The 25434-nt window shown below is 30.9% G+C and overlaps 2 protein-coding genes across 2 annotated transcripts; both read left to right on the top strand.

The window, feature by feature from the left end:
- The first annotated feature begins 14641 nt into the window (after window positions 1-14641).
- LOC132947544 (uncharacterized) lies at window positions 14642-20053 on the top strand. The gene is made up of 4 exons (XM_061017851.1): window positions 14642-14744; window positions 16811-16899; window positions 17940-19969; window positions 20017-20053. The coding sequence occupies exons 1-4, from the start codon at window positions 14642-14644 to the stop codon at window positions 20051-20053; spliced, it is 2259 nt and encodes a 752-aa protein (XP_060873834.1).
- Window positions 19895-22401, top strand: LOC132935292 (uncharacterized). The gene is made up of 8 exons (XM_061001785.1): window positions 19895-20214; window positions 20274-20384; window positions 20443-20753; window positions 20816-20948; window positions 21003-21179; window positions 21240-21344; window positions 21408-21903; window positions 21966-22401. The coding sequence occupies exons 1-8, from the start codon at window positions 20082-20084 to the stop codon at window positions 22009-22011; spliced, it is 1512 nt and encodes a 503-aa protein (XP_060857768.1). The 5' UTR covers window positions 19895-20081; the 3' UTR covers window positions 22012-22401.
- The last annotated feature ends 3033 nt before the right edge of the window (window positions 22402-25434 follow it).

The raw sequence follows: 25434 nt of genomic DNA, 5'->3' as shown, positions 1-25434 counted from the left end.
AAGTTTTACTACTTTAAGATTTTAGTGTATTCAGTTCTTATCCTTAATTAATGAACATTTTCAATACTAACCCGTAATAATAGATAAATATCTTTAGTAATCTGTACCGTCAATTGAATATATTAGTTTTTTTTTGATAAAATTATTCTAATAATTATACATTAAAGTTTTTAGAATATTCAGGTTTTAATTTTTACTTAATTAATAAACATTTAAATACTTTTTTTTAATAATTTATATTGAGTAATTCACAAAAATAAATTTCACTCGATATAGTAGTAATGTCAGTAATATCCAGTAAATGTTTTATCATTTTTACAGTCTTATTTTATTTATGGGATTAAAATACAGATGCGATTAATTTACAAATTTTTTCTATGTTTTTATACTTTTATATATATTTTTATTAATTTTTTTTACGTATTAAACATAACTAAAACTATATCAACAATAATTTTTTATCTATGGTGTACGGTGAAATACATCTTTTATTTAAATCGTTGTGAAGTATTCAAACACTTTTTTTAAATGATTTTTTTTTTCCACAACCCAAATATATTATGGCTGTATAAATATTTTTTTTTGTATTATAATTAAATAATTTTTTTTTTATATTTATATTAATAACATGTTGCATTTTTATTTGATGGTAATACATTTTTATTATTTTATTTTCACGACACAAATATAAACAAGCATGTAAAAATTTTTTATTTCTATTAATAGCATTTTCATTTTTATTTAATGTAATACGTAGAAATAATACTTAATTTTATTTCTTTTTATGTAAAAATTTTGTAATAATGTAACGTAATATTGTAAACAATATTACATATTGTTTAAAAATATATTTTTATATAATAATGTATAATATTTTTTTTATTTCTGAACACAAACCCCAGCGTCCATATATTAATAATAATAATAATATAGTGTAATCAATACAAAACGAAAATTTTTGTCAATTGTATTTTTTTTATAAAAAAAAATGATTAACGCCACACCGACGTGTTCTTCGTTTTTTGACGAGAGCGTTTTCATGGATTGTAATGTTTTTAAAAACTATAATAAACCCATATCGGTATTCAATCGTGCCGACAAATTTATAGTTGGCGATATATTCGGTATAGACGTAATGACTGTTTGTACGCCAAACGAATCTGGATTTAGTTTAAACCCCATTACGCCTTGTGCAAAAATAAACATATATAGTTTGGACGCTTCTCGGTGTAGAACACGAGACACTTATTCTCACAAGTCTATAATGGTCGTAGACAAATGTGCGGAAAACGGCAAAGAAACAGAAATAATAAAATTAGAAAAATTTAATTTTGACATAACTGAAAAAATAGTTTTAACAATTAACGAGAATTTAACAGATTTTGAAATGGCTATAATGTTAAAATATTTTACTATACAATCGGCTTATCTGAAACCTGAATATCATATAAATATCACTAACGAATTATATTTTAGAGTGTCTAAGTTTTTTGCATCAGACAAACGTAATTGGTTTGTGATGGATAAATCTAAACGTTCGATAATAATGCGTAATGATTTTGGTGAACTTATCTTGGATAACCGTATAATAAATGTACCCGAACAAGACTTTTTATATTTTTACGATAAGTCTATAATATAAGTCTGATTGGAATCAATTAAAACACATACGTTTTTATAATATATTTTTTTTTTTATTATTAATAGTGTTTATTGACAATGTTTAATTTTATATCTTTAACATAATATAAAATAATATCATTGTGCAGAACAAAATGCAACGTAATGCGTATAATATAGTCTAAAATTACAAATGACAAACATTACCTGAAAAAAAAAATATAATAAATAATGTAATAATAATAAACGAAACGTTTTTTTTTCTATTCAAATAAATACTAATAATTTTTTACAAACAATTGTTTTCTTTTATTTTACAAATACATTTTATCATTTCATATAGTCACATGAGTTCTAGACTTTTGACAAAAATTTCGTATTCTCTATAAGTACTACACAATAATTGATCTGTACGTTTTCGTAAAATTGATAGTTTAGGCGAAAGTTCATATATACAATCCACTTCACATTTTTCTTCTGCACGTTCACTGGCATCTACAATTATAGTTATCAATTTTGTTCCGTTACCGACCATAAATTTTCTTGCTCCTAAATATTTTGCATCGATTGTGGGTTGTTTCCATTTAATCAACATGGTGTCTTGCGTTAATATAAAACCATCGTAAAGAGACTTATCGTAATCGTCAGGTCTAGGTGAATCGTAAAATGTTTGCACACATATTGGTAAATAAGTAGAATTGTCAAGACTTTGCACGGCACATGCGTCCGTCAACAACGGTCTCAAATGATCTAAAAATTTTACACTCGTAGACGGTTCGATGACGTATAATTTATCAAAAAACGACACACATATCGCTTGTACCAATACAATACACATTGACATTAATTCTACTTGAAAATTGATAGAATCTAATAATTTTAAACCGTTACCGATATATGGTTTTGTATGAACAGCGTCGGCGTCTGGCCACACAAAAGCCATATCGTTTTGAATCATCATTTTTGCTTTTACTCCATTCCACTTGTACGCCCATTTATAAGATTTTATAGGATCAAAGCATGACCATATCTGAACTTTTGGCACAACACATGCAAACAAGTCGTTTAAATTTTGATTGTCTATCGGACATTTTATATATTTTAAAAATTTTAAAAATTCTTTAAGCATTTCATTTTCCAATTTTACTAACATGTCGTATTCTGTATCTACATTGTATTCCGTTTCGCACGCAATGTTATAGAAAATTCCATTTTCATCGATTTCTTTGTTGTACGACAATCGTGTTTTATACTCTGACGTTGTTTCATCGGACGACGATATTGGCGTGAGTATTATTCGATAAATACTTTTTACAATTTTTCCCAAATTTTTCATCGATTTTGGTAACGGTAACAATGTCTCTATGGCTTGAGTTCGTAAAATTGGAAAAAATCTACCGTCAAACAATACAGCTACGTGATCACGAGTTTCGATTTTTTTTGTTTGATACACTCTAGACGCCAACCGTGATCCGTCGTCAAAAATTAATATTACAGTTTCTCGAAAAACATAACTTTTATCGTGTAAAGTTTCACAAACACACTGTGAAACCGTATCACTGTTGTTTATTGGTTCTGCACTGACTGAATCTTGAAACAAAGCGTGTACTTTTTTAAACAAGTCTTTGTGTATGGGTAAACGCAACGTACTCTCGCGTTCGTATTCAGAACGTAATACGCGTCGTTGATTTTGCGTTATTGTTTCGCCGTCCATATTGTGTAATTGTGGCTACGACAACGACTGTAGTGGAAAAAAGTAAATCTACAATATTGTAAACGACCGATGTCGTGAAAAAAAAAATTAATGATTGTCCTATGTCAAATTGTTTACTGTGCATATGCTGTCTCTTGTCGATCTTTTTATACTTAAAACGACAAAAAAAAAAATAAGTAAAAATTTATTCGTTTATGGCCGGGCATGATATAATTTTATTGACATTTGGTATGGCGTAGAACATTGCGGCCACTGTTAGCAAACTTGTTGTCATACTACTATAATAGCCTAAGTACAATAATTTAGATTTTGCGGCCATACCTTTTTCGTCACCTTGTGTAATTACTTTATAATAATTGTACAAATAACAACTTATTATTATAACGCTGGTCATTATGCATAATATTAAAATCAAACTCATGGTGAATCTTAAAGGTTTCCATGCTTTTTCACAAGCAGTTGGTATTAATTTAGCACCCAGCTTAGTGTTTCCAAACGAAGTTGATTGCATTTTCAAAACTTTCTATATAATTATCGTCGCAATTAGTGAAATACAATACTTTATATTTTTGTAATAACTCGTAAACGTGTTTGGCCTGTGTTTTTGTAATAAACTCTTTAGAATAATCAACGCTACGATAACTATATATAGGAACTTTCCAAATTGTATAAACGTTTTCCGTTTGTATACCAAACGTTGTGTTTGTCACGTTTTCTGCGTCAAAAACTGGAGGTGTTTGTTCTTCTTCCTACATATAACAACATTAGATTCTATTATTATTACTATATAAAGACATTTTATTTTAAATTATATTCTCACTATGACGTTATAATACACACAATACATATTATTCATTTCTTATATTAAAATAAAAAACGACAACGACTCACATTTTTTTCAAAACGCGTTACAATTTCTAACGCTTGAGTTCCATGTAAAAACACAATATCATATGACCCAGACTGTGGTAACAGAGTAGTATTAGATAAAAAAATACGTTTTGAATTAAATAATTCTTCTTGCGGTTTAAATGAAAAACAAGATCGAGTGTTTACGTTTAAAAGTACGCAATATAAAGTCATAATAATAATAATAATAATAACAACAACGACAAAGCGTAGTGTCGGAATAATTTTTTTTACCAACGACTTGAAATTATTATGTTAAAAGAATTTAATATGACGATGATATTATTATTATTATTATTATAAAAAAAAAATAACTAAAATTCCACCTCCTATTTTTTTTTTTACTATCCCCACCTATAAGTAAAAATACGAGTTGTAAAATCTGAACATTATAAATTTGCTTAAAGACAAAAAATGTCTACGGACATTATGCATTTTTGACAAACGTTCGCATAAAATTTTAAAAATTGTAGTTTAAAATAATTTCTGATATTTTTGAATACGTTTTGAAAAAACGCATTAAATTAAAAAACGTGAATAATAATGTCTGCAAATGTCAACCGATTACCGTTTGAAACAGCAGCCGTACGTCGTCGAAAATTATACGATCAGAACCCTAAGGTGTGTTTTGACCAAATCAAAACAATGATTAATTAATTATTTTATTGTGTTTACATTTTTTTTTTTTCAAACAGTTATACAATTACATATATTGTAAATCACCTGCGTTATTATTTTACGCAACCAGTGCATACGAGCGTAAAAAGTTCAAAGATCAATTTAATGCTACAAATGTTCAAATTGTTTCAAGTCGTGATGCTGAATTATTATCCGGACCAGTGTTCATGGACAATCGGAAAATAGTAATTGTCACATATTCTTGGTACAACGTACCGAATAAAGACATTGTTCAATTGATACGTCTTAATTAATATTATAGTATTATGTACGAAATAAAAAATATATTTATTTCAAATATGTTTTTTGTTTTTTTTTATTAAGTTGCAATAGTTGCACATTTAGGACAATGTTATAAAAAAAATATGATCGACATATGAATATAATTTTTTGTATTCTATGTTGTGATATTTTCTATGAAATAAAAAAATATCAATCCGATATAGATTCTGCAGAACTATTTGAATCCATAAGAGTGTCATAGTGTTCTGTTTTTAAAATTTTTAGAAATTTGCGTTTTAAAAGTTGTAAATAGTTTTTAAAATCTCTAAACGAATGATGATCTGGTAATTGAGTTAAAATAGAATTCAAATGGTGAACATCACTTGTTAAGAAATCTATATTGTTATGATTTTTTATTAAATCATATTCAAAATGTTTTTTAACCTCATTTTTTGATTTTGTTACCATTCTCTCCAGATCTTGAGTAAATACTTCAGGTAACATATGAGACTTTAAATGTCTTGCGATTCGAGCCGCAATGGTGTGTATAAACAAAGCTGTAATGTCATCATATACCCAACTATGAGATATAACATTAAAAATCGATACCAGCCGATTTAGTGACGTGATTTCCTTACTAGTTTCGTTTATATAATCTTTCATTGTTAAATCACATAATTGTTCTTTTTCATTACAGGTCAAAGCGTCATTGTTATACTCGAACGGCCATGTATTGTTTACCGGGGGATATTCTGTTTCGGGAGGAGCAACCGTTTGAAGTTTAACAAAATTTAGAAAATCATCATAGTTGGTGAAACATTTAACCGGTATATCGTTAAAATTAGTTTCTTCGATTATCGCAGGCATTGCGATATTTTTAAAAGATTGCCGTTGTAAATTGCTTTGATTTGTCGATATACTAGATAAACTACTGTTAGTATCGGAATCCGTGTTTGAATAGTCATTATCCCATAATTTTAGTATTTTATTTTTTTCTTCTTGTTCAGCCGTTATTAAAGATTTTTTTTTATTATTTTTTTCGTTATAAACTATGGATCTCATTTTTGGTATATGATTGGCTTGTTCGTTTTCGGAAATATCTAAACAAAGATCAGATCCTACTTTACGTTTACAAGTTTCCACAGCTATATCGTTTACGTTTGATGACTCGGACGGTAAATCTGATACATCTGACATTGGTTGATCGTCATCTGACAATATTGGCAAATTTAAATCTGACGGCTCGGTTGGAATCAAAAGAGCCGTATCCAAAGGACTTTGTTTAAATATGATTTTATTAAGTAAAAATTCGTCTTTTGATTTTTTATCTTTTTTTAAATCTTTATTGTAAGGTTTAGTATCTTTTATAAAAATGCCACTCCTTTTTTTTATATCACTATTTTTCGGTAATATTTCCTGTTGTGGTACAATATTTTGATTAATTTCTATTTTTTCGTTTTCAGACATTGTTGACGGTATGATATTATTAGATTCCGTTTGTATGTTTATGTTATCGTCGATATTTTCATCAGAGTTTAAAAATAAGGAAATTGCGTTTTCAAATCTGTTTTCAGAAATTGGTAACAATGTTGTTTCTGGCATTAACGGTAAATTAGATTCAATATGCTGTCGGTGTGCGATTTGTGCGTTTTCGGTATTTGAATTATTAACAGTTATTATATCATCATCATCATCATCATCATCACTGTCGTTATTAAATTTCCATGTTTTTGCAACGTCTGCGATATTGAAATTTGTATCATTTTCTACTGAAATAGGCCACGATAAAGTTGGTGATAGTTCAATATGTTGCGGTTGTAAACTAGATCCTTGTTGTTGTCTATCAGTATTGTTTTCAATTTGTAAAATTTCCGACTGTTGGCTTTCAATATCCACGTCGGCGTCGTCTTCGTCATTTTCCGAATTGTCAGAATTGTGTAAATAAAATTTCTTAATTTTACGTATATTTTTTTTCTTGAATTTTTTTTGTTTTTCAAACAATTTACCCTGTAGAAACTTTAATTTTCCTATTACCCGGGTGTGAGTCTTTTTCAAAGCTACTCGTGCCTTATATAACGCTTTTAAAGGTTCTTCAAAAACTTTTGAAACGTTCGGATCAGTTTCAATATAGTTTAACAGCATAATTATTATTTGTTTGGTATAAGATTCGTATTCTTGGTGTTGATTCATTAAGTCTTCTATTAATTTTTGTAAAGAAATTTTATTTTCATTTTTACGGCGGCTACCGTGCTGTACTGGTGGTAAAGACATGGAAATGTTATTAAACATGTCCGAATCGAATGTTGACAATTCATGTGCCACAGCGTTTACATCTAATTGGTCCAAATCCATAGATTCGTTTGTGTTATTTATTTTTTTCTGAAGAGCATCGCGTTCGTTTATCAATTTTTCTATAAGCTCGATATGTTGATTAAATTCTGGTCTTTCATAAATTTTTGCAATTTTATCACCTAATTCACTTATGGTTTGCTGTAACTGCGTTATAAATAATTGTAATTGTGATATAGTTTGTGTTGATATCATTTCGTCGTTTGTCATTTTTTCTTTTGTTTGTACCAATTCTATATTTAAATTTTCAATAATCTTTGAATTTTCGGAATTTTGCAACACCGTTACATTTGTATTTTGTAACTCTTTTATTTGTTTTTCTAAATCTTGAATTTTTTCCGAATACATTTGTTTTTGTTCTAAACGATTTTTGTTACAACCATCTAAACTCTGTCGTGTATCGGATAATTGATCTTTTAATTTTTGTATTTCATTTTTTTTCACCTTGAGTTCTTCCGCGAACTTTTCTAAATTCTCTCTGTTACGTTCTTGCATATGCAGCTCAGAATTGTCATATTTTTTTTCATTCTTGTCTAAATCTACAGTTATTGCTCTTATTAAATCATTCTTTTCTGTTTGCTCTCTACTGTGTTTCTCTTTCAAGCCAAGTATTTCCATTTCTAATTGTTTTATTTTATTTTTTAAAGTTTCTACCGCAGCCTTGTCCATCGTTTGGATTTTAATTGTTGACGGTTTTTTTGCTGTAATAATTTTACGATTTGGTTGGCGGTCGTCAATACTTGGTGGTGGTGGTGGTGGTGGTGGTGGTGGTGGTGGTGATGTTTTTTGTATAGAATTTTTTTCGACTATTGTTGGTTTTTTATCTTTCATGTACGTGTCTAATATATGATTTACTACAAGTTTACAAATTTCTTGTATTTGGTGGGAATGTAAATCAGTATTGGGCAAAGGTGGATTATTTTTGTTACCAAATAATTGCGAACAAGTATTATTAGCATAACTGGCAATAGCCGAAAATTTGTCAAGTTTATTTTTAACGTCGTTAAAATCCGTTATTATATGTTTCGTTATTTCTTCGGCAGAAGTTGTCGTGTTGTTAGATTGAAAATTTATATCCGACAATGTATCAGGTTTGACGTTATTCCATTTACGAGTATCGATATTTAAACCGTATACACTATTTAATAATTTATCGTCAGTTTGATATTGGTACATGCCTGCGATTAAAATTTCTAAAGGTATAATATTTTGTCCAGAAACGGATTTCATTACGTCGTTTATAGCGTAAATATTTACATAATTACCGGATATTTTATTTGTTGGTATGTGTCCCCGATTGAATTCTTTCACAAGAGTTACAAGTTCTTTAACGTGGTTATGTAAACGTTGGTCTTTTTCAAAAAGTTTTTCAGTTTCTTTTTTTATACGGTTCATCAATGTTTGTTTTTTGTCAAATTCTAATAATTTAAAATAATTTTCATTGTTTTGTTTAGTTTCTATGTCATGGTGCAATTTTATTAAATCATTTTTTACACGGTCGTACGCTCGAATAGCGTCGTAAATGTCTATTACACAATCGTTATAAATATTTATCCAAAAATCTACTGCTGAAAAAATTTGTTTAGTAATATTTACGGACACGTCTAGTTTTTCTTGAATTTGTGTGGAAACTTTCTTATGTTGATACGCATCCAAAAAACGGTTTTGAACGGTAATAATGTTTGTTCGAAACTCCGTTACGTGTTTGTTTATATTTTCTATTGAGATTTCTAGGTCTTTAATTAATTGTAAAGTATCTATGAAATTTATTGTGGTTTGGACGTCAAGATCAGGGTTTAAACGTATTTGAATAACAGAATATGTATTTTCACTACTTTCAGATGTTTGAGGTACAAAATTTGTTGAAAATAATAAACTCATTATTTTGCTAATTAGTAGTACTGTTTACGTAATACTCATTAAAATTTTTTACCTTTATTATTTCAATACTACTATATTCTGAATAAAGCGATATAATTATACGTTTTATTTCTAATAAATCAACGTGTTACAAACATATTGTACATTATATATATATAATTTTTTTTTTTTACTAAACAATAACGAAAAAAATACAACTTTTTACAGATCTTTATTATTAATTTTTATTTGTGTTTTATAAAAAAAAAGTACAATATATTACAATCATATTTTCTAAAAAAAAAAATAAAATTTAAACAAAATAAAAACGTTACTATTACGTTACTATATACGTTACTATATACGTTTAACAAAAAAAAAAAAATACAAACATAAAAATATTATAAATTATGTATATTCATTAAATAATTATCAATAATATTATCCGGTCTTAATATCGAAAGAGGTATGTCTTGTGCGCGAAAAGATTTCAATTTATCGTTTAACGTTCGCACTCGGTCTATTCTTGAAAAATCTACTAACCAATTGTGTACATGTATAAATTCTTCACGAACATTTATTAAATTATATACAATTCCACCGACAGTTTTATTGTAATAATTTAGAATTATTTTATGGTTAAGAACCCACATAAAAGCTCGCATAAAGGGGACGACGTTTACGGGAAATTTTCTATAAAATTGTTCGTCAGCTAATATATAAACGTTTACTGCCATTTTTGGAGATTTGAATAGATTTTTTATTCTTTGTAATATAAATTTTACATTACGTACCGTACAATTACACAATTTTAACAATATTTCTGCAAATTTTTGAATTATTTCATTAATCAATAAAAATCCAACGGCTCGAAGTTGTAACGAATTTGCAGTAAAATTTTCTGGGATTATGGATATTGGTTCAAACGAAAATAAATCGGTATTATAACTTCTAATTGTCGAAGGTATTATGAGATGTTTTTTTAAAGAAAAGTTACGAACAGGGGATACGTTTATTTTATACTCTAAACTTGCTCTATCTGCGTCATACGTTTCGTAACTTGTTATATCGCCTCGACATTGTGGACAAGTGCTTAAAACCGTCGTACTAAGAGATATTATATTGTCTAAACATTCTTTGCATATGATGTGTTGACAATGATTGATTTTAGAAAACTTTTTTACAATATTTGAATCCATGCATACAGGACAAAAATTTGCATTCAAAAACCATACACTGCTGGTTACATGATTTTCAACTTTTGAAATATCAAAATTTGTTATAAATTTTTGAAAATTCTTAAATCTTAACAAATTTGGATTTTCTTCAAAAAATAGTGTTTGATCGTTGACCGTCCAATTCTCTATTACCTTTTTTTTAGACACCGAACGATTTTCATTTGAATTGTTTTTCTTATGATTATCGAGTTTTATTAAAAAATTTTTCAAAATATTTAATCTTGTTGAATGTTTAAATCGGTCGGAAGAAAATTCTTTTTTTTCTTTAGCCATAGGATACGGTTTAGTTGAATACGGTTTTACTAAAAAGCTTTGACGAGTACGTTTTAATTTATTATTTACCATAATTTTCGAAACACCAGCCAAAATACCGTTATTGTTTACGACCGTTGGAATAACAGCAATTGTTGTTGTTGTTGTTGTTGTAGTAGTAGTAGTATTTGCAATCGTTGTAGGTTCGATTGATGAATCATTTGTAGTTGTATTGTTTAAATTCATTTTTAAAAATAATACTTATCGTTGTTTTTAAAATGTAAATTAATATCAACTATTTGTAATTTTAAATGTACCGCGTTTAAAAACGCAACTTATAAGGTTTGAGAGACTTTATTTTCTTTGACAATAATATTTATAAAGTCTCTTCAGCTGTTTATATACAAAAAAAAAAAGAAACTTGTGTTACGTACGCACATACCCACACTCGTATATATATATATGTGTGTATACTGATGCCCCTCCCCTCGCACAATAACAAAAAAAGATTAAAGTACTGATAGGGTTTTAGTAATATAAAATTATAATAATAATTGTAAACTCTTTAATTGATTGTTTTTCCACAACAATGAAAAAATATACGAGTGTATTAATACTATTATCGATAATAATTTCTTGTATAGTCGTTATATCATATTCGTTGATATTATATCATGATTGTATTGTTTCTACGCCACAAAGATTGGCACGTAATACGTATAATTCTAAACATAAAATGGCGTTAAAAAATATAATGTATTCCGAACCGTTTAACGTGAACGTTTCTGCTAAAATTCCGCTATATTCGCATAATGGTCTTCCAAAAGATATTAATTATTATAAAAATATCGATATGCCGATTCAAAAAAAATACACAATGACTGTGTACGATACATGTCACGATTTAATATCTTTAGAACGACTACGACGACAAAAACAACAAGAAAAAAAAAATCATCAGTCTGTCATAGATTTTTCGACGAAAACTTTGAATATAGACGATTTTGATACTTTGACAAATTACAATTGGTTAAATAATTTTATCATAGACACGTGCATAGATATATTTATTAACGTTTCAAGTTTACAAAATACGTCATCGGAAATAGAAAAGTTTTCATTTGCAACATTGTCGTGCGGATTGATTTCAGCGTTTTTATCCGCAAAACAAACACCAGATCCTTGGATAAACAGCGAAAAGTTTATAATACACGAAGACACTGTCCTCATTGTTCCAATAAATATCGACCGAATTCATTGGATTATAGCTTTTTTAAATTACAAACAGTTAACTTGCACGATTATAGACCCTAAAAATCCATACGCTAAAAATCGAAAATTTTTCAACAGTATCATGAGCATGATAGCGCATACTTGTATGTTTATTAATCGTGTCCACACTTTGGAAACGTCTACATTGCTCAAGAACAATAACTTTCCGGAATTGTACTTGGAACCTATGAATAGTGCGTTAAAAATTCCAATACAAACAGATAATTATAATTGTGGAGTTTATGTTTTATATTATGTACAAATGATGATTGTTCGTTTGAAACAAATAGAATCGGATTCAAAAATAGTTACGATTAACGACGAATTTAATCCTTCGGAATACAGGATTTTTTTAAAACAATTAATTATTAAAAATTCAAACGCGTTGTTATATATGTGTTTATATTGTAGTAATTTATATGATAATCACGTAAAAACCGAATGGTTACATTGTTATCGGTGTTGTCGTTGGGTAGGACTATCATGCATACCTAATGATTTAAATATGAATAAATGTTTAAAAGAAAAACGATTTACTTGTAAATTGTGCGCATTTGAATAACGTTAACTTTTAACACCGGCAATTCCGGTATTGTATTTTTTTTTAATATTAAAATGTCGTCATTTATCATGTTTTGATAAAATACATAATATAATATCTGTCGTATTCATAATTTAATTAAATATTGTTTATTTTTTTTTTGTTTTTGTAAAATATTTTATTAAAATAAAAAAATGATTTTTATTAAATGTTGAACAAAAATGTTTAACTATTTAGTATAAAATTTAAAAATATATAATGTTATAATACGTATATACAATTTATTTAATAAAAAAATTTTATATTTTACAATATTGAGTTGTAATGATGTGTTGATTATGCTTTTGGTATCTCTGATGATTTTTTCTCTTCTTTTTCTTCTTCTTTCTTTTCGGGTACATTATTCAATACGTATATTGCTGATTTTACTCTCATCATTATCCAAATGATTAAAACAAAAACCACAATTATACCTACGACTATACCTAAAACATAAGGTATTCTTATACAAGGTTCGTCGGTTAACAAAAGTTGACCACCGGGCGTTACAGAATTTGCCATATTTTTTTTATCACGTTTATTTGACAAATTTAAATAATTAGCTTATCAGAAAAAACGTACAATTTTTTTTTTACGATACTATATTACTATATTGCTTCAAAATCAATTTTTTTTTAATTTTCATCATTGTATTTGTGTGTGTGTGTGTGTGTGTGTGTGTTACAAACGTATATATATATATAAACAATGTTTTATAGAGTTTTTTCTATAGCCGAATAATATTTGTTCAATTCCTCAAAAGCTCTTGGATTTTCATTCGTGGGTTGTGTTTCTGTCGCAGCTTTTCTCTCGGCGTTACTCAAACAAAACATTGTCTCGGCAAAACAACGACCGACTATCACTTGATCGTCCAACATATAAACCGAAAACATCGGTATAACTGCAAACATAAATTCTGCGGCAAATTCTGTATTTTGTGTCGTACGTACGTCTGTGAGTTTTGCATACGTTTGAAGTTGTTTGGCCGAAGTGTTTATGTGTTTAGCTGTGTGTCCGCAACATTTTGAAATAAATTCTAAAATTTTATCCGCACTGTCGACTACGTTATAAACATAATTTACAACCGACCGTTTGTTTAGTCGACATAGTACGGGTATTGAAAACCGTATTTCTGCTCCTTTTACGTCACGTTTATGCGGTTTAGAATATATTTTTATGTTTGCCATTTTTGCCACAGCTTCGGATATCGAAAAATCCAACGGTAAAATAAATTTTGATATTACGCTTCAATGTATGACAAAACGTTGGTGTTATACACTAGGTACACTATTTGCATTGTCACAACTCATTTTTTACTAATCACTAACTTACAATTAACTTACTCGCTCATGTTACACTTACTTTATACTACATACTTACCATAGACACTACACTTTACATAATGTATAACTTATTTCAATTTCGTTACTGCTGTCTCTGATTAGATATTGGTTTTTTTCTATTTCATTTATAATACCTATGCTCACAGCTAATAATTTCTATACATTATTTATTTTTTTGTGCATTTTGTGCGTACACTACTCCTATGTACAAAACTCAACTTCTAATTCAATATTTCTCATTTCATTTCAATTGAACACTAACACACGTGCCTAGAGTTAGAGTAATGAATTCTACGGATTACTTTTGTTTGTGTTTCTTATGTACTTAAATACACTTCAACTCAGTGTATTTAAACAAAACACTTTGTATTCTACATTGTAATACATTTTGCATTATGCTACTCTTTTTCATTTTTTTACACCACCACATTACTTTTGTTGACATTATGTGTGAGCATCAATTAAATAAGACTCTGTTGTTGACACTTCTGAGAACATCAACAATACACCAATGTATGCGCTACAAACATGTACCTACACAAGGATTAATCGATTTCAATTTTGTAAAATAAATCAGAAAACCGTGTTACTTTGTTACAGAACAATGCGAGAAGTGTGGGCTGGAGAAAACGCTCCCGGCAGAGATCCTCAGTTGCTTCCAAGGAGAGTGAGAATGCATTTTGTCGCCGACGGAAATGTGGACAGGAGTATTGTAGGGCCCGCCACTTTAAGTGCGAGGAAACAAGCCCGAATCATTTTTCTACATGCTGCAATAACGGTCTGATGGCCGTTTCAGGACCGCGTGTGTTGACACCTGCACTGCATTTACTACAGAGGTTGTTGGTTGAAGATTCGGTAGAAGGTAGACACTACCGAAATAACATCCGCCGGTATAACAACACTTTGGCATTTGCTGCTTTCTCCACCGACCTCAAACACACGGCGCTTGCCAGGTCGGGGACCGAATGTGTTCACTGTTCATGGGCAGGGATATTGGACAATAAGTAATGACTTGATCGGGAACGATCCTATCCAACGCAGATTCTGCCAGCTGTATTTCGTCGAATCCGGCGAGGCAAACCGGATTCGTAGGGACCAGCAGCAATTACTGCCTGCCGCACACCGTCTATTGCCAAGTGTACTCGAAGACTTAGACGGGCTGTTACGGGACATCAATCCATTCGCACAGGCTTTTGAGTAGGTAATATATTTAATTAATTTTACTGAACAATTCACATTTGCATTACACTACACTATAGACAAATCATGTTCACATTGACATTTAGTTTCTCAAAATCGGCTAGCAAGTACGCATGTCATTATTCCAATTACCAATTGTTATAATTAATTACACTATTTGATTAACCTTATCACAGTGTAGATTTACCTGCCTACTTAAACTAGGTATACATTTTGGTTGTGTATTTTTTACTTTGTTTGCATTCATACATTTTCAATTAGTTACAAATACTTACTTTAATAAGTAACTAGAAAAAGATAAATTCTTATTCGCAATCACAACACATTATTTCCTAAATATATTAACAATGTTCAGTCACAAATTAAAAGTTAATTTTATTTTGTTCATTTTCAGTTACGGATACAGATTAATTTCTCTTAAAAGTATTCATATACTTGGTAGGTACACGGAAAATTCTTTACATACACTGCTTTTTAATATATACTATGCTACATAAGTTTCTGATTGATGTCAAGTGCTGGTTCTCTATCCCAATAATTGTTGGTCAGCAATTACATATACTAGCGTCATTACGCTTCAATGTATGACAAAACGTTGGTGTTATACACTAGGTACACTATTTGCATTGTCACAACTCATTTTTAACTAATCACTAACTTACAATTAACTTACTCGCTCATGTTACACTTACTTTATACTACATACTTACCATAAACACTACACTTTACATAATGTATAACTTATTTCAATTTCGTTACTGCTGTCTCTGATTAGATATTGGTTTTTTTCTATTTCATTTATAATACCTATGCTCACAGCTAATAATTTCTATACATTATTTATTTTTTTGTGCATTTTGTGCGTACACTACTCCTATGTACAAAACTCAATTTCTAATTCAATATTTCTCATTTCATTTTCAAGTCGAAAATTTAAGCATTATTTCATATACACAGACAGAAAGATAAAATATTACACACAAATTATTATAAAATCAATATATTTATCAAAATATAATAAGTACGTTACTGTAATGTTACAGAATTATAATTTAATACACACAAAAAAACTAGATACTTTATTCAAAATTTACTATTTAACGTTATTATAATGTTATTGTTGTTGAAAAAGAAAATGCAGGACATAACAATAATTTATATATAATAATATGTACTATCATATAACATGTTATTGTAAGTAATTACCAGCTGTCTTGAATGCACTACAAATAAGTACCGCCTAGTCGATTGAAACTTAAAAAAAAAAAGGAGAAATATGTTTTTCATTGGTGCGCTGAGAATAATACCCGTTTCCTTCTTTATTGTTATATTGTTATATAAACACACTTGTTGAAAATAAAACGTATTCAGTACGTCTTTGGTCTCTAGTTTGTTTCACTATACACATTTTCGATTTGAAAAAATGTATCCGGTATATCAATTCATTTTCGAAAATGAAATTTTTTTAGTACACACATATATTTATAAAAAAGGTAAAGGTTAATGTCATTAATGTCGCGGTTGTGTAGCTATTATTATAAATAATTATAAATTATATTTTTATTTGTTATAGGTTTATACAGGGAATATTTAGTGCTCGAAGATGATATTGTCAATATTTGTGGAAATTCAGTAGACCAAAACGATGTACTATTTACAAGGGTACTTAGATCTCAACGTTATTACTCTGAACCAAAACTTTACGTCGAAGCTTATAAAATGACAAACCGAAAAAAAAGTGTAGCTTTTACTAAATGGATATTTGGACAATAAATAATTATCGTAAAATAGATTTTTAAAATTCAGCAAATTATCGTACAACACTTAATCAATTACTTAGATTTATTATAAATTTTAAATATAAATTCTATATTTTTTATTTTAAACTTATCAAGTGGTCTGTGAAGGGTATAATAGGATATAATAATCAATGGTATAATAGTTGGAGTATTCCGGCATTGTATCGATCAATTCACTCGTCGCATCCTATGGGGTAATAGTTGGAGTATTCCGGCATTGCACCGGTTGTCAGATCGTTTGATAGATTTAATTTTTTCAACAGATTTTTAAAATTCAGAAAATTATCGTACAACACTTAATCAATTACTTAGATTTATTATAAATTTTAAATATAAATTCTATATTTTTATTTTAAACTTATCAAGTGGTCTGTGAAGCGATTAATGGTATAATAGTTGGAGTATTCCGGCATTGTATCGATCAATTCACTCGTCGCATCCTATGGGGTAATAGTTGGAGTATTCCGGCATTGCACCGGTTGTCAGATCGTTTGATAGATTTAATTTTTTCAACAGATTTTTAAAATTCAGAAAATTATCGTACAACACTTAATCAATTACTTAGATTTATTATAAATTTTAAATATAAATTCTATATTTTTATTTTAAACTTATCAAGTGGTCTGTGAAGCGATCAATGGTATAATAGTTGGAGTATTCCGGCATTGTATCGATCAATTCACTCGTCGCATCCTATGGGGTAATAGTTGGAGTATTCCGGCATTGCACCGGTTGTCAGATCGTTTGGTAGATTTAATTTTTTCAACGCGATTTTTATTATATATCAACATTTTTATAACTTTGTAGTTATATCAGTAGATTTTTTTTCTATTTTTTAAGATTCGTGAGGTTAATTAGATTTCTAATAGATACGGTATTAATTTTATTAGATATTAATATTAGGTTTTTTTTATTTTTAAAGATTCTTACACCGTTACCGTCAACGGTAAACGCGTTTCTACGGCCAATACCGCCTCGGCTGCTAACGTTAAAAGGGTTAGGTTGAATCTCGTTAAGGCTCCAGGGTTTGTAGAAATTTTGTCGTCCGCAAATAGAAAAATAGTTTGGTACTATGCTAAAAATATCGGCAATACAACGATTTATTCCGACTTTATCCGACCCCTCATGCCTGAACTAGTCATTTTATTAAAGACCTCCGTACAAAAACATACTATTAAATTCAACCTGAAGCTCGAAGCTACGTACAACCGGCCCAACGTCCCCAATTCGTCGGAGAACCGGGCATTTAAAACAGTGGCGACAGAAATTTACCCTGACAGCGATATAAGAACTATTGTAGAGAGAGCGTATATGAAGTTGGTTCAGGAGAAAGATGATTACATCGGGAGGGGTAGTGGATTTACACTGGAGTCGATCGATGGGCTGTTGTTGGCCGTGTATAAATATACACCGATGGGCGGCTCGTCGTATATTCAACTACCCGAATATATAGATAGAAAACGGGGGACCATCAACCCACAAAACACGGATCAGGAGTGCTTCAAGTGGGCGATTTTGGCGAGGCTTGTAGCCGAAAATTTATCTGATAGATATAAATATTGTGTCGGAGAAAATTATAAAAAGCATGAGAAAAATTATAATTTTAACGGTATATCGTTCCCGACACCACTATCAGACATCACCAAATTTGAAAAAAATAATAATAACGTCTCTATAAATGTATACGGCCTCGACAAAAAATTCCAGGCACCCCGTAAGTACCCAACGTACGAAGTGTATCCGTTACGTGTGGTCGACGAAGAAAAAAAGGATCATTTCGACCTGTTGTTGGTGACGGACGGCGAAAATAACTCGCACTATGTTTACATTTCGAATTTTTCACGGCTCATACGTGCGCAGAAAACGAGACACAATGGGGGAGTAGTGTTTTGCAAGAGGTGTTTCACATCATTCGATGACAGGCGGCATAAATACAAGTTGAGCGGACAGGAGGCCCTGGACCAACATAAATTGATTTGTGGGGCGCACAAGCCAATTTTACCGGAGATGCCGAAGGAGGGTGATTGTGTTGAATTCAGGGCGTGGAAAAACACGGTTAGGCACCCGTTTGTCATTTACGCGGATTTCGAGGCGATCTTGACGAAGGCGGAGGAGAAAAAAGGGGGGAACACAACAATTATTCAAAATCATGAGCCGATGAGTTATACATTTTTTGTGAAGGCGAGCGATGACGTACCGGCGGAATTATTGGTTCAACACGAGATACCGGCGGGGCCGGTAAAACATAGAGGGAGCGAAAACAGGACAGACGTGGCGAGACATTTTGTGGAGACGATAGTTGATGTGGCCCGGAAAATTGAAGGTCTGATGAAGACGAATATACCTATAACCATGACTGAGGACGAAGAAAAAACACATAAAGAGTGTAATGCGTGTAACTTATGCAAATGCATATTAGCCGGGGGCGGTAAGGTTAGGGATCATGATCATTTAACGGGTAAATTTAGGCAGACCTTGTGCTCTAGGTGTAATTTAGAGTTACAACAGCCTAAATTTGTCCCTGTCTTTTTTCATAATCTCTCAAACTACGACTCGCACTTCATAATCACTGAACTTGGGTATGATACACAGGCGATCAACGTTATACCGAACAGTGAGGAGAAATTTATATCTTTCTCGAAATATATAAGTAGTACCTTCACTGTTCGGTTTATCGACACGTTCCGGTTCATGGCGTCGAGTCTGTCGTCCCCGGCCGAAAATTTAGTTACACCCGAACATGAGAACTTCCGTGAGACAGCCAAACATTTTGTCGCCGGAGATATGCCGCTCGTGACTCGTAAGGGGGTGTACCCGTACGAGTACACAGATAGTTGGGAGCGGCTGGAGGAGACGAGGTTACCGAGGAAGAGAGAATTTTATAGTACGTTGACAGAGACCGGGATTAAGGAGGAAGACTTTGAGCACGCGAAGTTGGTTTGGGACCACTTTGGCTGTACGACGTTGGGCGAGTATTCAGACCTGTATCTCAAAATCGATGTATTGCTGTTGGCTGATGTGTTCGAAAACTTCCGCGACGTGTGCATGAGGGCATACAACCTGGACGCCGCCCATTATTTCACCGCCCCTGGACTTAGTTTCGATGCGATGCTTAAGTTCACGGGGCAAAAGCTGCAGTTGCTGGACGATTACGACATGTTGTTGATGTTCGAGAATGGTTAGTATATTATTTTTAAATGTGTATATAATATATAATAATCTTATTTATTTTTATAGGTATACGTGGTGGATTGGTTCAAGCGAGCAAACGATATGCGAAGGCGAATAATGCAAAGACCCCGGGGTATGATGAGACAAAAGAGAAATCGTGGATAGTGTATCAGGACTGTAAGTATATTTTTTCAAAACTTAATAATATTTTCATACTTATTAAGTTTTTTTATAGGTAACAACTTGTACGGGTGGGCAATGTCCCAATACATGCCGTACGGTGGGTTCAACTGGATCGAACCTACATTAAACGGACTTGATGATTTGAACGACACATCACCCATAGGGCGAGTGTATGAGGTGGATGTAACATACCCACAAAAATTACATGATAAGCATAACGACCTGCCTTTCCTGCCGCAAAACAGCGTGCCTCGAGGGTCGAAGGTGAGGAAGTTGATGGCGACATTTGAGAAAAAGGAGAATTACATCATACATTATAGGAACCTACAGCAGGCCATTAAGAATGGTTTGATAGTTGAAAAAGTAAATATTTATATTTTATAAGATTTTAAGCAGATTTTTAACATTTCTCTTATTTTTTATAGGTACACAGAGTTATTCAGTTTAGCCAGTCGGATTGGTTGGCTAAATATATTAAGTTAAACACAGAGATGAGGAAGAAGGCTAAGAACGATTTTGAGAAAGACTTTTTTAAGCTGATGAACAATGCTGTATTTGGTATGTTACTTTATACTATTTATTATATTTTTATTAATATTTTTATTTTTACAGGTAAAACAATGCAATCGAAGAGGAAAGAGATGAAGATGGAGTTGGTGTCGTGTGAGAGGAGGTTGCAGAAACTGATTAACAAGTGTACATTCAAACACTGTACCAATTATAATGAAAACCTAAACGCTGTCGCTTTAGAGAATACAATTATTAGATTCGATAAACCTATATATATTGGTAAATATACTTTTTACCACTTTTATCATACATCTATTAACACATTTTATTATTTTTCAGGATTTGCAGTACTAGACATATCAAAAACAATGATGTATGACTATCATTACAATGTAATGAAGAAACACTATGGCCCTAGATTAACTCTTATGTATACTGACACAGGTAAATATAATTAAAATAATCTCATGTATATATTATATTAATTTAATATCATTCTTTTTCTAGATTCACTAGTGTATCACATTCAAACGGATGACTTCTACAAAGACTTGGCGGCTAACAGTAGCTTGTTGGACCGGATGGATACTGGTAACCTACCCAGTGACCATCCGTGCTATGTGATAGAAAGAAAGAAGTCCCCAGGATACTTTTCTGATGAAGTGGATGGTGATATAATTACTGAATTCTGTGGATTGAGAGCCAAGTCATATGCTTTCAATGTGTATGCCGGACCGGAGGAAAGAGTTGGTGGTGAAAAAATCAAAGCGAAGGGGATAAGAGGTCATGTGGTTAAAAACCACATGACTCTTGAAGATCATAGGAAGTGTTTGTTTGAAGAAGATGGATTGGAATTATATACAGAGAATGTGTCGATAAGATCATTCAACCACCAACTGATGACGATAAAAACAAAGAAATTAACGTATAACAGCTATGATGACAAGAGGGTGGTGCTAGAGGATAAAATACATACATTAGCACATGGACATTATAGTATAGAGTGAGTTAATACATTTATATATTTTTAAATTATTGTAATGATTTTACTTTTATATTTTATAGGGAAGATGAACCCGAGGATGAATGGCCTGAACTCGTGGCACTATGAGGTAGATGACAGAGGGCGACGATTGAGTAAACTGGATAAAGAGTTTATGAGGGAGCTTCTTTGTTACACAACTAAATAGTTTTATTTCAGAAACTTTACTTATTTTTTTGTTATATAGTTTTATTGTTTTGTTATATATTGATTATTGTAAATAACTTGTAAATATTATCCTATTAATTGTTATATAATGTAAATACTTGATAATAGATTATTGTGTAATTTGTAAATATTTTTGTAAAATATTAGATTAGTGTATAAATTTGTAGTATTAACACCTTTATAATGTATACTTTGTATGTAAATGTATAATTTTTATATTGTATAATTTGTAAATACTCTATACCGTATCAGTATGCTTTTGCTAGATATGTAAGATAGTTTACAATGTTTTCTTGTAATATTTTTTTTTTCCTGTATAATTGTTTAAGGTATAACCATGTTTTTGCCAATATATTTAATTAAAAAATCTTATAAATGTATAAATAAAATAAAAAACAATGTTAAAATATTATTATGTTTATTAAATAAAATGTATACAAAAATCTTTAAGAATTATTTATAAACCATTTCCTTATAGCAAATACTTTATAGAATGTACATTGTTTTGGATTAAATTCCATATGAAAAATACAGCAAGGTAAGGTTTCTTCATCGCATATTTGATCCAAACGTGGACATCCAAGGTCTTCGATGTTGATTATTGCGACTTGAGGTATAAATTCTGCGAGCATCTGTTTTTTCTGTTCGCCTTTGACATAAATGCAGGTGAATTTTAATGAGTTCAATATTCTACTTAATTCTTCATACTCAACATCACCATATTCTATAGTTAGTTTATGATAGTTATGTTCCAGCCACTTGTTAGTTTTTTCACTCTTGTTGTCTTGCATAGTTTTTGAATTTTTAAAAATCCAATGTTGAGTTGCCCACGTTGCTGTGTCGACTATAGACATTTCTTTAATAAAATATTTATTTTTTGTTCCAAGAACGCAATGCATGTCTACGATAGCCGACGACATAATTACAGGTTTTATTAAATTATTGTAAATATTTATATCACTGACAGAGGACTACCGCACACAATGGGGTATACAGGTCGACTGAAATTATACTTCAATTTCTCATATATTTAACCAACTAATTAGTAAGTATATTAAATAAAATTAAGTTTTCTTAATTTTTTTGCCTTCAATGATCTCTAAACGTGAGTTTAAATCTGAAATATATGTTCCATGATTCGGTAATGAATTTTCATCAAATATTCCAGTTATACGATTTACTTCAGCTTTTAATTGAGCCACGTCAAGCCCCTGGATAGCGATTGCTGTACTAGTTTCAGCACAGTTATTAAATAGCTCCGACATACGATTTTCGCAATTTAATAAAGACTTATTACTTGTTTGTATATTATTTTCCAACAATTGTATCTTATCATGTAGATTAACAATATTACTTTTCAAAGTATCAATTTCTTTCTGTTGGAGTTTCGTATCATTTAGTATCGTTTTGTTACTTGACTGAATATCTGAAATAATTCTCCTAGTGTCACTCACCTGAGAACTACCAAACACGTTCATAGTTATAAAACGACTGACACTATTTTTTAACATCACGTGTATTTATCCAACTATTATGTATATTATCGAATCCTAGCCACTTGACGTACATTTGATCGCCCTTTTTGCGAATAATTTTCTCGATTAAATATTCGTTTGGGAAATCGGTCTTGCTTATTTCCGAAGAATAAAAACAACCGGCAATAGGGTTACTCATATAATCTTGCAACTGATAAGTAGCGGGCAATGTTTTATTTATTTTGATAATCTCGAATATTTCCGTAGACCAGTTTGGTAAATAACCTTTTGTAAATACGCCTTTCTGTGTGCTTATACGAACTTTATCACCGACTTTGAATTTAATTTTTTCATTATTAATTTTACGCTGTTTTATTACCACTGAGGCGGGGTCGGAATCTGCTTGTATTGGTGTCATTCCTATCGTCCTGTGTGGTGAATTATTGTATTCGTCGAGCAACTTTGGTAGAATTGAAACCCATTCGTGAGAGCCACGTGCAGTAAACTCCTTATACATTCTCCCTTTCAAAGTACGATTCATCCTTTCTGCGATGCTAGCCTTTAGAATACTGAAAGTTGAATATTTGTGTATGCCATACTTGCTCATCAAAGCGTCAAAAGTGGTGTTGTAAAATTCTTTTCCGTTATCGAGTTGTAAAAGTTTTGGTGAACGTTCGACTAATATTGTAGCCATCGCGCTAGTAACTTCTTTACCTGTCTTAGACTTTAACGGTTTCGCCCAAGAAAATTTCGTAAAACAGTCAATTACAACCAGGATGTATTTGTAACCACCATTTACTTTTGAATATGGTATCATTTCAACCAAGTCAGCTTGCCATAAATCATTTTTTCCATAGACGTTAACTCGACGCCTAGTGAAATTTTTCCTTGCTGGTTTATGAAGTTCGTTAGCGATTTCCCGTTTAGACATCTGGAACTCGCTTTATTAGACCGGCCTCACGTAATTCCTCGAAAATCGATATTATTTCGTTTGAAACGCCTGTATTACCAGCGGCCTTTGACGCTAGAAGTAGACGTAATCGATCGACCAACTCGTTTGGATTGTCCCAATACACTAAGTTATTTTTCTGCAATTTCATAGACAGTCCACTGCCCGAGGGAAATAATTTATTGATGATTGATGTATATTTAAAGCCACCCTTTTTTATTATTTTTCTTCCAATAGCTATATGTGCTGATGTCTGTGCCAATATAGATTTATACACATCTAAATCGTTATCGGTATAAACAAGCGGATTTTTCAAAAAATCAGGTCTGAATAAGACCTGAGGTTAAGTTATAAACAGTACCGTCGTCAATAAGTATAGTGTTTTCGATGAATTTTACTTCTTTATCGCCCAATATAATATGGCCATTTGGAAGTTTTTTCGGACCGTATATTTTATCCAAGTCTGTAGACTGTAGCCAATTTTCAATTTCCTGTTGATAGTCGTCTGCAAATGAGTTTTTCGAGCTGACGTTAATATTTTCTTTGTTTAAACGAGGTTTATTCGATATTTTAGTTAATGGATCGATTATTGGTTTTAATGTCTGTGTCATTAGTTGTTGAACATTATCCGAGCCTGTTTTTAATGCGATATATTTACGTTTAATACTTTCCTTAGCTTTGACAAGCTCATCTAGAACAGTAGTTGCATCCGTCATGACTACGTTTTAAATGATAATATTTATTAATTGTATCGCCTTATATAAGCACATAAGTATCAAACCCAAAACGATAACGTCCGTTATCACGCCCACAATCTTTACAAATAACAACAAATGTAAACATCTCACGGTTCCAACATGTCATACAAAAATTTTTAAATTGTACATATGTCATGTCCCC

The sequence above is a fragment of the Metopolophium dirhodum genome, chromosome 1 (assembly GCF_019925205.1).
Source record: "Metopolophium dirhodum isolate CAU chromosome 1, ASM1992520v1, whole genome shotgun sequence".
Taxonomy (NCBI): domain Eukaryota; kingdom Metazoa; phylum Arthropoda; class Insecta; order Hemiptera; family Aphididae; genus Metopolophium; species Metopolophium dirhodum.
The sequence above is the reverse complement of the archived record's forward strand: the minus strand, read 5'-3'. Positions and strand labels throughout refer to the sequence as shown.